This window comes from Dama dama, chromosome 18 (assembly GCF_033118175.1).
Source record: "Dama dama isolate Ldn47 chromosome 18, ASM3311817v1, whole genome shotgun sequence".
In the NCBI taxonomy this organism is placed as follows: Eukaryota; Metazoa; Chordata; class Mammalia; order Artiodactyla; family Cervidae; genus Dama; species Dama dama.
Genome location: NC_083698.1, coordinates 42,287,357 through 42,304,905, shown reverse-complemented (window position 1 = coordinate 42,304,905; position 17,549 = coordinate 42,287,357). Strand labels below are relative to the sequence as shown.

The window sequence follows — 17,549 nt, the reverse complement described above, 5'->3', positions numbered from 1 at the left end:
TAAACACAGAACCTGGCACAAAAAGAAGCACCTAATAAATGACTATAAAAGTATAATACTGTGCATCAGTTAATTGATGTTATTATTATTTAGCCCAATGCCTTGAACTGGAGCAGGTGCCTTTGAAAACCTCTATTGCCCTTTCCCCCATACAATTCCAGGGAATACCTATTCTGTTCTTTTAGGACAAAGGTTCCAAACTATAGGAATGGACCATAAAATTAGGTTCCCCACTAGGAAGCTCCAGGAGTCACACTTATGGCCCCTCCAGACTCCTAGGATTCCCAGGTGATACCCAAGGAGTATAATCTGCCACTGCTCCCTTCCCATGTTAGAAACTCACCTAAAGGGATGTGGGGAAAAGCAGAGTCCTTACATCAAATAGCAAGGGAGAGCAGTGAGTAGCCCTGGTGTTGCCTAGACAGTAGTAATTCTCCAATAAGATAGCGTTGTCCAGCTCCCTCCTCACCTCAGTTTTGGTTTGAATGTATTGTGGCATCTGAATGCTTCACTGACCCTCTCTTCTTCCTGCTCCTCAGTCTTACTTACACCTGCCATATGGGGAGCCGAGAGGTATGGGGTTACTCCTTTTCTAAATAAAGTGGCATTGGATCTCTGCTGATAACCCATTCAGTTTGAAAGCTGGCACTCTGGGGGTTCTGGAAAGAACCTGTGCATCAAAGAGGGCCCTAGTTTTTGCCAGAACAAGTACCCAAGTGCTGATTACCTCATCTGCAGACAGTGCCCTCCCCCCACTAAAATGCTCCCCTCTAGCTGCATGGTTTTTTCCAATGGTCACAACACCCAGGTTAAAGTCGGCTTCACTTTCCAGGCTGCTACCTCCAGCCAATCCAGACACCAGCCTCTTCCACCTTGTGTACGTGGATGCCATTGCCATAGCCATCGTTGGGTTCTCAGTCACCATCTCAATGGCCAAGACCTTGGCAAATAAGCATGGCTACCAGGTTGATGGCAATCAGGTAAAAATAATTAATTTCCTGCAGATGCTTCTTAGTGGTATGGTCATCTTGCTCTACTGTGGGAGGCATTAAATCATCAGAACACTGAGGTACTGAATCCTACCTCACCTCATCAGTAGGTGATATCTCCACTCTGAAGTTTACAATTTGCCAGATTCCTCTAGGTGCTGTCCCTCCTTTGAAGCTCACAGCCCAGCATCGAAACATGTATATTATCAAGTGTGAAACAGATCGTCACTCCAGGTTGGATGCATGAGACAAGTGCTCAGGGCTGCTGCACTGGGATGACCCAGAGGGATGGGATGGGGAGGGACGTGGAAGCCGGGTTAAGGATGAGGAACACATGTAAATCCATGGCTGATTCATGTCAATGTATGGCAAAAACCACTACAATATTGTAAAGCAATTAGCCTCCAACTAAGAAAATAAATAAATAAATAAAGCTCATAGCCTGAGAATCTAATATTTTTCCAGGACCATTTTTACTCTACTGAGAAGCTTTCTCTTTGCTCATTAAACTTTGAGTTTATGATTCTTCACCCAAATATATTATTTCCTGCCTTCCTTTATAAGATAGCCGCAGATAAAGTATTTAATCTGAATAGCATGAGCCATTAGTTTGGCTTGACAGTGTTACTCAAACACTGTGTAGTTCTAAGAGGAGACTAGATGTTCTATGTTTGTATGAGACACAGTGATCCAACTAGGAAGACCAGAAGTTGCCCTGAAATAAGGACTCACTCACTGGTCCAAAGAGGACACTGGCATGGGTTCCTGGATGAACATGAGCCCAGGCATTTAAAAGATGCCAGTAGTCCTATCCACCAATAATTTTCTCTTAAACATCAAAAATATTTTGTCCCTGTTGCTGCAGTTTTCTTTAAAAAACAAAAATATTAATTGTGTAGAGAGTGTGTTTAAAAAACAGGGGGCTAGGTGATGATCACAGCATTTATCTCTAACACAATAAAAATTCAAAATGTTTTTCTCCCACCTTAAAGTATGCAACAATTCCTATTTTGAACTCATGCTAAACAAATTTTTTTATATCTGGAAAGAGAATGAATAGACAGCCTGTACTGTTGAAGATGTCCTTTGAAAGGGCCATTATGCCTGTCTTCCTGAAAAGTAACTGGTCTCTTTTTTGCTTTCCTTCCACGTGGAAAAGGAGCTCATTGCCCTGGGACTGTGCAACTCCATTGGCTCACTGTTCCAGACTTTTTCAATTTCCTGCTCCTTGTCTCGAAGCCTTGTTCAGGAGGGAACTGGAGGGAAGACACAGGTGCGTGTGCAGCTGGCCTTTAAGGTCTGGTGATTTGGGTGATAAACTAATCTCCTGATTGTATTCTGCCTGAAGATCCCTGCTCCAGTGAGCTGTGTATGAATCAGAGAAAGGTATGATCAGTTGAAGCAAATCACAGAGAAATGAATCTACAGAAAAGGAGTATGTTCACCAGTCAAATCAAAAAAATTAACACTCCTGGCTACCAGTAAACCTCAAGGTTCAGACTTCGAATGTTGTCATGAAAGCCTGAGAGTGAGTGTGGGCAGATTGCCAGCTCCATTCCATAGAACTTTCTGATGGAAATGTTCGATATTTGTGCTGTCCAGCATGGCAGCCGCTAGTCACATGGCCTTCTTGAGCACTTGAAATGTGGCTAGTACAACCAAGACCTGAATTTTTTATTTTATTTAATTTGCTTTTTACAATTTAAATAGCCACACGTGGCTACTACAAATGGACAACAAAGCCATGTCTGAACTCTTCTGGCCCCTGTGTGTCTTAGGTCTGCACCATATATCTCCTTTTCTCCACCATGGCATGGGCATTTCATTCAGAGTATTTAAGCATTTCAGCTTCTGTTTAAAGGCTAAAAGACTTCCTGGTGGCTCAGCTGGTAAAGAATCCGCCTGCAGTGCGGCAGACCTGGGTTCAATCCCTGGGTTAGGAAGATCCCCTGGAGAAGGGAATGGCTACCCACTCCAGTATTCTAGCCTGGAGAATTTCATGGACTGTATAGTCCATGGGGTCACAAAGAGTCAGACATGACAGAGCAGCTTTCACCTGAAGGCTGTAAGAAGAACCAAAACCTCAGAAACGGAGTGGGAAACAGTTACAGGTTTACGTAATGGTATGGATGACTTATGTGAAGCCATATCTTTCCATAGTGATTTTCAACAGACTAAGAGCAAGCTATGTCCCCTTTTCACTCAAGTCTCCTAAAAGCCCCTTCCATGTGTCTTTTCTCATCCAGCTTGCAGGTTGTTTGGCCTCATTAATGATTCTGCTGGTGATATTAGCCACTGGATTTCTCTTTGAATCACTACCTCAGGTGTGTATCTTGGACTTGGTGAGAGGTTTTTCCATGTGTAGAGATTTTACAGTTTTATTAGTTGATATTTTTGTGACTCTCATGGGTTTTTCCTATAACCCTAGTAGGGTAGTAGCAAAAAGGGTCAACAGTAGGGTCAGTATCCTCTTCCACAATCTGCCAATACCTGGGACCTACAGGAAGCCTTCTCAACATCTCTAGTTCTGTTTCCTTATCTGCAAAGTGGAGGTTTGGGTTTGGCTTATCTCCAAGGTCCCTTCTCTCTGATCTTCTATGACCTTATACTTCTATTAAAAATTTGAGGTGGCCTACACTCATAAAACATTTAACCTAGAAGAACGTAGGAACGATATAGAGTAGAAAACTCATGATGCAGGAAGGCCATGGGGGAAATCATCCCTTGAGTACCATTTAATTCTAAACCTGTTAGCCACCATACAGGTTTGCTACTAGGATATAAACCTGGTTTTTCAGAGCCCATTTTAGCTAACCAAGTCCTGAAAATCCAAGTGTTCTTGGCTCCAAACGTACCATCACTGCTGTGTAGGATGTGAGCGGAGAGAGGATGTGGGGAGGGCAGCAGGAGGACAGTGAGGAATCAGCAAGGCTCCTGAGGACACAGTGTGTCCACGGGGTCTCTGGACACAAGAGGAGAGGCACGTGCGGATGTGCTGTGTTTCAGGCTGTGCTGTCGGCCATTGTGATCGTCAACCTGAAAGGAATGTTTATGCAATTCTCAGATCTCCCGTTTTTCTGGAGAACCAGCAAAATAGAGCTGGTAAGTAGCAAAGGTGATTTTTAGGTGAGTATGTCATAGCAACAAATGAATTGTTGCTGGTAAAAATGTGAGAAAGATAAGTTACTGTGGCCAATTATTATATGCAGTATCCCGTTAAGCAAGGCTAAGTACTGTGTGTGTGTGTGTGTGTGACTCAGAAAGTTTTCACATGATTCTACCTAAAGCTCTCTTTTTTTTTGTTTAGACCATCTGGCTTACCACTTTTGTTTCCTCCTTGTTCCTGGGACTGGACTATGGTTTGATTACTGCCGTGATCATCGCACTGCTGACTGTGATTTATAGAACACAGAGGTGAGAGCGCAGACTGGCTTGGGTGTGTGTCCTGCCTGACACTTCACCAGTGACCAAAGCTCAGCCTGGTCAAAGAAAGCTCTTTGATTACTTCTGATCTGCGTGAGAGGGAGCTGAGGACTCACAGGCTTGCTGGCTAAATAAACAAAAGGCCAGATGGAAAACTCAATAGGATCTTGCCAGATGCTCTACTCTGTCACAGTTTATAATTACATTAGTGACTTTTTAAAAAGAACCTGATTTGTCTCATGGTTCCTGCCATTCCAGCCCCTGTGGCACCCTGGCTTACGTCCCCTCTTCTGAATGAACTGTGTATTCTTGCAGTCTTTGGCACTGCGTGCTGACGTAGGTTTTGATGACATGGAGCAGACTCTGACACCATGTTACCATATGTGGGGCTTCAGCTGTTCCTCCCTCCACCCTGAACTGTTATCGCCTGTCATCTCTTCTCCTAGCAGGAAGCTGAGCCCAATGGAGAAGGTATAAAAGAGCTTTTTTAAAAAACAGTGTGTTCATGATAAATAAATAACTCACTACAAAGAAAAAAAAAAAAGAAATATTGTTTCCAAATAGCCTGACTTTGGAGTCAGACAACCGTGGATTCAAGTCCCGGCTTTCACTCCCTATATGCTCTGTCATTTTACATGACAGCCTCAGTCTCTGCCTCTATAAAATGAGTCTAATACTTGCTCCCTCAGAGAGTCACAGTGAGGTTCAAATGAGGATAATGCATGTGAAGAGCCTAGCACAGTGCCTGACTCATATTATGCACCCAACAAATTTAACACAGGAGGAATGAAAATGAGGTTAGTCTGCTTTTGCCTGTAGTTGCAAATCACATGATAGTTCTTAAAGTTTTGATTGTGGTTTGTTGAAGAGCTGCTAGATGGAGAATGATGGGATGCTTCCCACTCTGAAGGAAGGAAATGAGCATCTTCCTCATCAAAAACTACATAAAGGGAAATGTTAACATGTGGAATCTAAACTCAAGATAAGAATTACACTGTTTTTAATAACAAACTCTACCCTATCACTCTTTTTTATATAAAAAGAAGTCCCCCACTTGTTTTCATAAGAACATTATTAGTACATGCAAGAGTTCTTTATCTCAGAGCTTTAGTGAACATAATGATTTAAAAACATCTATATCCTTTATGATATAGATACAGACAAAGGTCCATATAGCCAAACTATGGTTTTCCAGCAGTCATGTATGGATGTGAGAGTTGGACCATAAAGAAGGCTGAGTGCCAATGAATTGATGGTTTCGAACAATGGTTCTGGAGAAGACTCTTGAGAGTCCCTTGAACAGCAAGGAGATCAAACCAGTCAATCCTAAAGGAAATCAACCCTGAATATTCACTGGAAGGACTGATGCTAAAGCTGAAGCTTCAATACTTTGGCCACCTGATGGGAAGTGTCGACTCTTGGAAAAGACCCTGATGCTGGGAAAACTTGAGGGCAGGAGGAAAAGGGGGTGACAGAGGATGAGATGGTTGGATGGCATCGCTGACTCAATGGACATGAGTTTGAACAAACTCTGGGAGATAGTGAAGGACAGGGAAGCCTGGCATGCTGCAGTCCGTGAGGTCCCAAAGAGTCAGACATGACTTAGCAACTAAACAACAACAAATATCCTTTAAAGAAGCCATGGTATAGAATTCAAGGTTTTTTTTCACTTTTTGTTTTTTTCACCCAAATAGTAGTTTGTGATTTCTTATAAATTTTAAAGTTAGGTTGTTTTTAAGTGCTCTGCTTCTTTTTCTCTCCCAAATGATTAGTAAAGTTCATTGTTTTGTCCCTGTTGGTGATTGTGCTGGGCCTTTGTCGGTTAGAGTTTGGGGAGCCACTACTGAGGCTACTTGTTTATTTTCAGATGCTTCTTTTTCTATAATTGGAACAGGCTACCCAGAGAGGGCTAGTGCTCCACTGGCTTTGCTTGTCTTCCAAACACGTAGATTCCCTCACAGCCGATAAAGTTAAGGGACAGTCAGTTCATCAACAAATAGTTCCAGATGTCTTCTTCCTGCAGGCGATGTGGGCAATGATATAAATGTGATGGAAATTCAGCTTCCCTCTGCCCCAATTGAGGCAGGGGGAGACATATTAATTATAAGCTTTTCTTAAAAATTATAATCTTAATTGGATAAATTTTTTGAGGGAGTTCTATGTTCTCATAGAGATGCTAGGCTCTAGGAATATTGCAGTAGATAAAACGTGGTCCTTCCCTTCAAAAAGGCTGCACTCTCCTAAGAATGATCGATTCATAATGATGATGATGATGCTAATCATGGTAATGAAGTAATGGTGGCATTAAATTAGTGTGGTTATGTGCCTGGCTCTGTGCAAAGATCCATGCTTTGTATCATTTTATCCGTATAGACCGATGACTGTTAGCATCCCCATTTCACAGATATGGAAACTTGGGCCTGAATTGATTAAGATCATACAGCAAGTGGTAGACAGTGATTCAAATTTGAGTTTTTGTAAATCCAGAGGCTAATTCTTAAAGAGCATTTTATAATCCATTTTCAAGAAATTGAAATACATGGTTATAAGTGCTTCAGTAACCATAAGCAAGGTACAAGTGATAATAAGTGTAAGAAATGGCCAGATAAAACCCCATCAGAGTTCATAAAGACTTTCTTGCTCCTTGGGGTGATTAGGAGAGAAACAAGGAGTATTTAGACCTGAGGGTTTTCAGTGCACTCCAGCTGGCCAGGAAGACCTTTTCTGCATCTGTTGAAATCCTCATACACTGAGAGCCCACTCACCTAGCCAGAGAGCTCTCATCCCCCGCTGTGCCCACAGCAGTGCTTTGGTCCTCCAGCACCTCGCATGTCCCCAGGTTACTTGTGTTTCGTGTGGTCCATATGCTAAGTCACTTCAGTTATGTCCAACTCTTTGCAACCCCATGACTGTAAATCTCCAGGCTCCTCTGTACGTGGGATTCTCCAGGCAAGAATACTGGAATGAGTTGCCATTTCCTCCTCCAGGGCATCTTCCCGACCCTGGGATTAAACCCTCATCTCCTATGTCTCCTGCTTTGGCAGGCAGGTTCTTTACCACTGTTGCCACCTGTGGTCCCTGTGTTAATTCCTACTCACCCCTGCCCCCTGGCAACTAGATTGCCACATATGGACAACATTTTGAGTCTCTTTTAAAAGGTTTTCTCATAATTGTGAACTCAGCTGAGAACCTTTCTTCTTGTCTACAGTATCAGTCCTTGGTGTTATATTTGTCCACAGTCATCACTAGACTGTGAGCATGATCAGTATAATTGTAGAGGTGAGATTCCTGGAGCCCAGAACCAGCACATGATTGTGTGTTCTCTGAATGTTTGTTGAGGGAACCCATCTAGAAAAACCTGTGACATTTCTGCTGTAGATTTCAACTCACAAAGCAGTTGTACATACATGCTGAGGAACACCAGAGCATGGTAACAAGGCTATGAAATATCAAAGAAAAGACCTTGAGCCATATTCTGGGTCTGCCAAGCTCTCTAACTTGAACAACTCACCTAACCCCACTGGACTTCAGTTTCTCTTCCACATGATGGCAGAAATAAACCCAGTATATTTTTAATGGACTATAATAAGGTAATATCAGGTGTTTAAGAAATAGTATCTAGCATCATTTCACTGTCTACTTTGAGCCAGACTGTAAAGATTTATGAATTTGTGTTCTTGAAAAATAATGTTTAAAATGTATTCATTTGGGACTTCCTTGGCGGTCCAATAGCTAAGACTCCACACTCCCAATACAAGGGCCCCAGGTTCAATTCCTGGTCAAGGAACAAGATCTTACATGCTGTGAGTGAGAGTTCAGATGCTGCAACTAAAGATCTCACATACCACTATGAAGATGAACGATCCCACATCCCACAGCTAAGACCCAACACAGCCAAAGAAATCAATAAGTAATTTTTTTTAATCTACTCACTTACTATTATTTTCTCCCATTCTGAGGGTTGTCTTTTCACCTTGTTTATAGTTTCCTTTGCTGTGCAAAAGCCTTTAAGTTTAAGTAGTTTTGTTTTTATCTCCTTTATTCTAGAAGGTGGGTCATAGAGGATCTTGCTGTGATTTATGTCATAGAGTGTTCTGCCTATGTTTTCCTCTATGAGTTTCTTAATCCATAAAGGTCTTTAATCCATTTTGAGTTTATCTTTGTATCTGCTGTTATGAAGCTTTCTAATCTCATTGTTTTACACATTTTACACAGTTTTCCCAGTGCCACTTATTGAAGAGACTGTCTTTTTTCCATTGTATATTCTCGCCTCCTTTGTCAAAAAATAAGGTGCCCACAGTTGCATGGGTTTATCTCTGGGCTCTCTATCTTGTTCCTTTGGTCTATGTTTCTGTTTTTGTGCCAGTACCATGTTGTCCTGGTGACTGTAGCTTTGTAGTATAGTCTGAGGTCAGGAAGGTTGATTCCTCCAGCTTCATTCTTCTTTTTCAAGATTGCTTTGCCTATTTGGAGTCTTTTGTGTTTCTATACAAATTGTGAAATTTTTTGTTCTAGTTCTGTGAAAAATGCCATTGGTAATTTGACAGGGATTGCATTGAATCTGTAGACTGCATTTGGTAGTATAGTCGTTTTCACAATATTGATTCTTCCAACCCGGGATCATGGAATATCTCTCTGTCTGTTTTATGTCATCTTTGATTTCTTTCATCGGTGTCAATAGTTTTCTGTATATAGCTCTTTGATTCTGTAGGTAGGTTTACTGCTAGGTATTTTATTCTTTTTGTTGCAATAATTTTCTCTTTCTGATTTTTTGTTGTTAGTGTGTAGGAATACAAATAATAGCAAATGAAACAACTGATGAAGCATTAATTTCCAAATTATACAAGCAGCTCATGCAACCCAACACCAGAAAAACAAGCACCCCAATCAAAAAGTAGGCAGAAGATGACCTGAACAGACATTTCTTCAAGGAAGACATACAAATGGCTGATAAACACATGAAAAGATGCTCAATATCACTCATCATTAGAGAAATGAAAATCAAAACTACAATGAGATACCACCTCACACTGATCAGAATGGCCATCATCAAAAAATCTACAAACAATAATTGCTGGAGAGGGTGTGGAGAAAAAAGAAACTTCTTTCACTATTGGTGGGAATGTAAATTGATACAGCAACTATGGAATACAGTATGGAGATCCCTTGAAAAATTAGTAATAAAACTACCATATGACTCAACAACCCCACTTCTGGGTGTATACCCTGAGAAAACCATAACTGAAAAAGACACAAGTATCCCAGCTATTTACAATAGCTTGGACATGGAAGCAACCTAGATGTCCATAAACAGATGAATGGATAAAGAAGCCGTGGTACACATATACAATGGAATGTAACTCAGCCATAAAAAGGAACACATTTGAGTCAGTTCTAAAGAAGTAGATGAACCTAGAGCCTATTATACAGAGTGGAGTAAGCAGAAAAACAAATATTAACACATATACATGGAATCTACAAAAGTGGTACTGATGAGCCTGTTTGCAGGACAGCAGTTAAGACGCATACATAAAGAACAGACTTGTGGACACAGTGTGGCGGGGAGGAAAGGGTGGAACAGATCGAAAGAGTAGCTTGGAAACATATACACTACCATATGTAAAATAGATAGCCAGTGGGAATTTGCTATATGATTCAGGGAACTCAAACCAGGGCTCTGTGACAACCTAGTGGGGTGGGATGGGGTGGGAGGTGGGAGGGAGGGTCAAGAGGGAGGAGAGATATGTATACCTATGGCTGATATATGTTGATACATGGCAGAAACCAACACAGTATTGTAAAGCAATTGTCCTTCAATTAAATATAAATTTTTAAAAAATCTGTTCACACTAAACTTAAGGAAACTCCTATGCTGATTTGAGATTTTTGTTTTCTCCCCACACCTTCAGTTGATCCTCCAACCTCTTGCTCTACAAATCAGTTCTCTTATTTCAAATAAAATGAAAACCCCCTTTCTTGCTTTAGAATTAGAGCAGGAAGATAATTCTGTCCACCAAGTGACATGAGATCATGTCCCAGGCATGGTTTGAACTCTGTACAGTTCATTTTTCCTCCCATCTTTAAATCCCTAAGTCTTTTGTCTGGAACAGATTGTGTGTGTGATACGTGGATGGTATGTACGAGCATGTATGTGGTGCTATGTGTGTGTGTATGTGGTGCGAGGCATATGTGCTGTGTATGTATATTGTGTATGTGTGTGGTATATGTAGGTGGGAGGTATGGGATGTGTTAGGTTTGGGATGGTACTGGGAATGCAAATATATGTGGAGCCCTTCTGAAAAGGGACCATAAAAGGACCAAATAAACAAAAAGAGAAAAGAACCAAGTATCCCTGAAGTCACTATAATCCATAGAGGATTTGCAGATGTGCAGAATCTTGAGTTTCCATCACTACCTGAGCATCAGCATGATGGTATTTTAACATACTCCCTCTCTGCCTGCAGTCCAAGCTACAAAGTCCTCGGGCAGCTTCCTGACACTGATGTGTACATTGATATAGATGCATATGAGGAGGTAGGTCCTTTTTTCTATCATTTTAAATGGTTGTAAGCATATGGTGTGACTGGCTAACTATTATTTTTACTCAGGATAGAGAGTTAGGGGTGGAGATGTGGGAAGTGTGGTGGTCAGAGTGAAAAGTCTGAACTTCCATTTACTGTCTGGATTCAGTTTTATAGTTTATACTATACATCAGTTACACAGCCTCTTAATATTTATTTTTCCTCTTTTTTAATGAGGATAAATATATATTCTTGGACTTAAAGTATATGTTTATAAAATACCAAGACTTCCAGGGTGGTCTGTATGTGCATGATTTCCTTCTGATGAATTCAAATGGGTGATAAAATTCTCATATTAACCATGTACAATGTAAGTGGTGGGGCTGTGGAATTCTCCTACTTCATTTTTTTCCTGCTTCATTTTTAGTAGTTAAACCTATGGCTTAAAATATCCTTGACTTTGAATTTTCTTTTCTGATGTGGAATCTCTTATGTAGAATCTTTTACAAAGTCTTCTTAAACTAGTTTTATCTGTTTGTTTTGTGTTTGGGAAGAAGTTCTCAGACTCACTGTAAATATTAATAAATTGGACTGGTGGTAGGATTGCTATATTTTCCCCTTTCCAAAGAATTAGGTGCTCAATTACTTGTTTCCAACTGCATTCCAGAATTTCACGAGGCTTCTTGATAAAATTTTCACCTGAGTCTGTTTTGACTCCTACCTACATTCTGTGAATAAACCATAACTTCTGTTCATTTTATGTGACTGCTTCTCAGAGTCTTGAGTGGCAGCTCCCCACCTCCTAGATTCTCTTTTTTAATGTTTTTCAGTTTCTTCTTTGTATTTTATGGTAAAAAAAAAAAAAAAGAAACAAAGACTTTTAAAAGAAATGGGAAGATGTGCGTTTTTAAAGGCCTTCCATTCAACATGCCTTCCTTCAGAACATGAGTAGGTTTTGATTTGCATTTCTCTGATGAGTGATGTCGAGCATCTTTTCATGTGTTTGTTAGCCATCTGTATTTCTTCTTTGGAGAAATGTCTGTTTAGTTCTTTGGCCCATTTTTTGATTGGGTCATTTATTTTTCTGGAATTGAGCTGCAGGAGTTGCTTGTATATTTTTGAGATTAATCCTTTGTCTGTTTCTTCATTTGCTATTATTTTCTCCCATTCTGAAGGCTGTCTTTTCACCTTGCTTATAGTTTCCTTTGTTGTGCAAAAGCTTTTAAGTTTAATTAGGTCCCATTTGTTTATTTTTGCTTTTTTTTCCAATATTCTGGGAGGTGGGTCATAGAGGATCTTGCTGTGATTTATGTCCGAGAGTGTTTTGCCTATGTTCTCCTCTAGGAGTTTTATAGTTTTTGGTCTTACATTTAGATCTTTAATCCATTTTGAGTTTATTTTTGTGTATGGTGTTAGAAAGTGTTCTGTTGAATCAGTTCTAATGAGATGGATGAAACAACAGAGTGAAGTAAGCCAGAAAGATAAACACCAATACAGTATACTAATGCATATATATGGAATTTAAAAAGATGGTGATGATAACCTTATCTATGCAGGACAGAAAAAGAGACACAGATGTATAGAACAGACTTTTGGACTCTGTGGGAAAAGGCGAGTGTGGGATGATCTGAGAGAATAGCATTGAAACATGTATATTATCAAGTGTGAAACAGATCGCCAGCCCAGGTTGGATGCATGAGACAAGTGCTCAGGGCTGGTGCACTGGGAAGACCCAGAGGGATGGGATGGGGAGGGACGTGGGAGGGGGGATCAGGATGGGGTACACATGTAAATCCATGGCTGATTCATGTCAATGTATGGCAAAAACCACTACAATATTGTAATTAGCCTCCAACTAATAAAAATAAATGAAAAAAAAGAAAGAAAAAAAAAAGAACACGAGTAGGTCAGCTAGACTGACATTGTTTTATTTAAACACTGTCAAAGGGTCCTTAGCAACATCTGTATTAATTTTCAAGTTGGAAAAGGGAGGCAGTTGAAGTTTTGATTCTGAAATATTTCCATATATTAAATTCATTAACATTTTACTTTTCAGGTGAAAGAAATTCCTGGAATAAAAATATTCCAAATAAATGCCCCAATTTACTATGCAAATAGTGACTTATATAGCAATGCATTAAAAAGAAAGGTGAGTCACAAGAAATTAAGAGTGATTATTTCTGAGGAGGCAATCTAAAGATTGATGGGCATGTGAGGGTCACTTACATGTCTCTATATACTATTTATACTATTTCATTCTCTGCATCTCTACTTTTTTAAATTATAGTAAAATAAAAAAATTTATCATTTTAATGATTTGCAATTATACAAGTCAGTGGATGGAATTAAGTACATTTCAACTGTTGGGTAACCAACACCACTATTCTTTCTCTTTTAATATATGCATATAGTTGTTTCAAAAATATTTAGAAAAAAAAATTAAGTTTCTTATTCTTGAGAATACATGGATTCCTTTGGACACCCCACACTGTCCACTAAAGAGGAAAACCTCCCAGTCAACCCACACAGTCTCTTAAATATAAAAATCTGAGAGATTTAAGTTTGAAAAACTCTACTTTAAAATTATTTTTAGGGACTTCCCTGGTGGTTCAGTGGGTTAAAACTTTGCTTTCCAGTGCTGGGATGTGGGTTTGATTCCTGGTCAGGAAGTAAAGATATCCCACATGCCTCGTGGCCAAAAACCAAAGCTTACAACAGAAGTAGTATTGTAACAAATTGAATAAAGACCTTAAAAGAATAGTCCACATTAAAATTCTCTTTAATATTTAGTTTCTGGCTGTCTTGAATCAAGACCAATAATAAGAAAACTTACCAATGTTCTTTTAATAAGGGAGTAACCCAGTTCAGGGCATTTGAGGGAGAGGTAGAGCAAGGGTTAGGGTGATAACTTGGCATTAAAAACAATCAGATGGAGAGAATTAAAGATTAATTGCTTTGGGTGGATTCTGGGAGCAAGAAGTGATTTTTGCATTTATTGCCCTTCTGTAAAGACTGGAGTGAACCCAGCCTTCATAATGGGAGCAAGAAGAAAGGCAATGAGGAAGTATGCTAAGGAAGTTGGAAATGCCAACATGGCCAATGCAACCGTAGTCAAAGTGGTGAGTAGTCCCTTCATTGTAATTTTCCTTTGTCTGTTGATCTGCCTGCTCCCCGTTTACTCTTGCAAGTCCCTCACCTTTTAACACAGCATGAAGTCCCTAAAATAGGAAAGCTTAGAAATAAGGTAAGTATCCTTTATGTATTAAAAATACATAATAAGGTCAGTTATGAGAATGCTTCTGAAATAAGTAGTGATAGGAGCCAGGAAAACATGATTTTTAGAAATGAAAATCACATAAGACCTTAATAAATGTTACTATTACTACTTTGTCAGAAATTTATTCAGCTGATAGTGGGAAAAAAAAGCCTCAGACTGGTTTTTGCTGTTTGGTCTTATGGTAATTGTGATCTGTCATGTTGAAATTAATAAGACTATTTTAGAAGTGAGAGGAAAATGGATATGAATGCTAAAGAAAGTGGTTTCATTGGACAATAGAGGAAGAGAAGGAAGAAAAACGAAACAGCTAAAATTGAATATTGTGTACATATCCTTTTTTGTCATATACAAGGCTGGAATATAGTGAGTAATTTAGAAGAGATCTGCTATAATCAGAAACTGGAGAATAGAAGGACTAATTTTTCTCTCATAAATCTTTCTCAGAACAAAATATGAGTTGTTTATAGAATTCTGGTTTGGTTTGATTTTGATGTAGGATGCTGAAGTAGATGGAGAAGATGGCACCAAGCCTGAGGAAGACGAGAATGAAATAAAATACCCCCCAATAGTCATCAAGAGCACACTTCCTGAGGAACTGCAAAGATTTATGCCCCCAGGGGATAACATCCACACCATCATTCTGGATTTTACGCAAGTCAATTTTATTGATTCTGTTGGTGTAAAAACTGTGGCAGGGGTAAGCATCATCTTCAAGGAGTCTTTTAAGGATAATATCTCTGTGCCCAGTATCACCATCAGTTAAATTAGAAAACTGAACTAGGGTTTTCAACTCTTAAAATTTGGTTGCTGTTGCTTTTGTTTTTCATCTTTTTGTTGTTAAAAAGAACAAAAATACACAAAAGTAAAGAGCAGAGTGTAATGAACTCCCTGTAACTATCACTCAGCTTCAACAATTACCAATTCATGGTCAATTTTGTTTCGTTTATCCCCCACACCCACTTTCCCCTCCTCTTATTTTGAAGCATATCTCAGTCATCATATAATCTATAAATATTTTAGTATATATCTCTTCGAGAAGATTTTTTTAAAGTCATTACCATAATGATTTTATTACACTTGAATAAAATTTAACAAGAATTCTTCAATGTTCCAAATCATCACTGTTGATATAAAAATCAAACAAAATGCAAATTTTAAATGATTAGTTCAAAATGCATAATTTTTGAAGCAAAGTCGCTCAAGTGAATGAACCAGAGCATCTTATATCACTAAGTACATATTGGTAGAAAGAAACTTCTCTTGACACCTCACAGAGTCAAAAGAAACTAAACTTCATTTTAACGTTCTTACAGATTGTGAAAGAATATGGAGATGTCGGTATTTATGTGTATTTAGCAGGATGCAGTGGTGAGTACAATTTTAGAATGGGGAGGCATTTTATTTATTTCTAAAACAGGATTTATGTTACATTTATTTATAATAATTTTTGTTATAAAAAAACTAAACAGCATCCATGAAGAGAAAACTTCATCTGTCTGCATCCTTGGGGGAGGCATTTTAACATTTTGGTTTTGTTTCTTTTTTTTAATAACTACACTTGGAAGAATTTTCCCTTAATTTTAGTTTTGGTGAAAGTGAAAATTATTCTTCTGAAAATTACTCTGAAGCTAAGCTTTGAAATTAGCCACTTAACAGGCACTCACATTCCTGGGTTACTTGTGGCAGGCCTGTTGCACTGGAGTTTGAGGAAAGGAGCTAGTAAGCCATTGTGAAGGAGTTGTGTTTTTTTTAGTAATCATGTATTTAATGGCTGCCATAACAAAGTTATATAAAATCATTTAAGTGTTTTACCATGCAATGCCTGCTATTTTTAATATAAATTTTGGTTAAAACAGTACTTGAAAATTAAATCCACATAAAGGCTTCACTTTTCACCTACCAGAATGGCAAAAATTGGAAATATTTGACAGCAGGCTCTGTAGGCTCACTGTGGCAGGATGGGAACCCTGACATTGCTGGTGGGAGTGCAAACTACAGCAGCCTCTATGGAGAGCAGACCAGCATTTTCTTCCCAAATGATAAATACATTTTTACCTTTAACCCAGAAAATCCAGCAATATGCTACACACACTCAAAATGACACATTACGTGATTAATCACAGTATACAAAAACAAAAGGCCAAAATCAATTTGTGTCAAACAGAAGGGGCCAGTTAAATAAACCATACATAGAACACTGTGTAATGGTAAAAAATAAATGAGTGAAAAGATTAAGCAAAAAGAAAAAAAATCCTGAATTTTATATATATATATGTACATATATACATATATACATACACATACATACCAAAAGATAATGCTATCTTATCTATTGGGTAATGGAAAATTAAATATATACTTATATTTATATCTGCATAAAGACATACTGAAAGAATACACAAGAAAATAATAAAAGTGGCTTCCTTGACCAGGGGAGTGATGTCATGAGGACAAGTATTGGGGTGAGATTTTTTACTTTATATTATTTTAATATTTTATCTGAAAGTGTTATTTTTTTAATGTTAAAGACTGACACCCAGAGTGTGGGCTAATTTTCCTTTTTTCTTTTATAGCCCAAGTTGTGAATGACCTCACTCGAAATCGATTCTTTGAAAATCCTGCCTTACTGGAGCTGCTGTTTCACAGCATTCACGACGCAGTCTTAGGCAGCCAAGCCCGAGAGGCACTTGCCGAACAGGAAGGCTCGGCAGTTCCTCCCCAGGAGGACTCCGAGCCCAACGCCACTCCCGAGGCCTAGGCGAGGAATTCTGCCTGCCATGGGGTATGAGCCTCTCGTGATTATTAACCTACATACTTTAAATACTAGACGCTATGTTGTTGTTTTTTATCCCTGAGGGTAAATGTTAGTAGTCAAGGCTTGATTTGGAGGGTGAATGACACACAGTAAGATGTATGTTACTTGTATTTTTTTTAATTGACTATTTCAAAAATGTTAGCCTCTTGCCTGCCTTTATTGTTCAGTGACATTTCTGTTACTTTTTAGCATTATCTTTGTGAGCCAAGCACTTAAAAATTTATTTAAGTACTTTATCCACAAATCAGATATGCTGTCACCAGATGGGTAGTAGTACTTAGTTTTTCTTCTTGTTGATCTACAGACTTTCTGTAATCAGTTACCTTACAGAAGGGGTGAACTCACAATTTTTTAGATGTTCTTCTTTTAAAATAACTATTTACTGTTATAGAAGCAGTATAAGTACATTGGGGAAAATTAGAAAAGATAGACAAACAAAAATAAGGAAAATCTTACATTACCACCAAAGATTATTGCTAACACTTTAAATGCATATTCTTCCAGATCTTTTTCTATTCATATAA

General features: G+C 38.8%; 1 protein-coding gene across 2 annotated transcripts in view; it reads left to right on the top strand.

Annotated features, from left to right (window-relative positions):
• SLC26A5 (solute carrier family 26 member 5) overlaps window positions 1-16,968 on the top strand; it is a 36,564-nt gene extending 19,596 nt beyond the window's left edge. Inside the window, exons 8-18 of one of the 2 annotated variants that reach the window (XM_061166338.1) lie at window positions 833-980; window positions 2,149-2,262; window positions 3,236-3,313; window positions 3,996-4,091; window positions 4,297-4,403; window positions 10,877-10,946; window positions 12,990-13,082; window positions 13,945-14,052; window positions 14,707-14,907; window positions 15,524-15,578; window positions 16,784-16,968. In XM_061166338.1, coding sequence (XP_061022321.1) covers window positions 833-980; window positions 2,149-2,262; window positions 3,236-3,313; window positions 3,996-4,091; window positions 4,297-4,403; window positions 10,877-10,946; window positions 12,990-13,082; window positions 13,945-14,052; window positions 14,707-14,907; window positions 15,524-15,578; window positions 16,784-16,968 — 1,255 coding nt within the window. The remainder of the gene's footprint in view (window positions 1-832; window positions 981-2,148; window positions 2,263-3,235; window positions 3,314-3,995; window positions 4,092-4,296; window positions 4,404-10,876; window positions 10,947-12,989; window positions 13,083-13,944; window positions 14,053-14,706; window positions 14,908-15,523; window positions 15,579-16,783) is intronic. The other variant, XM_061166339.1, reaches the window with a different exon arrangement.
• Window positions 16,969-17,549: the final 581 nt, after the last annotated feature.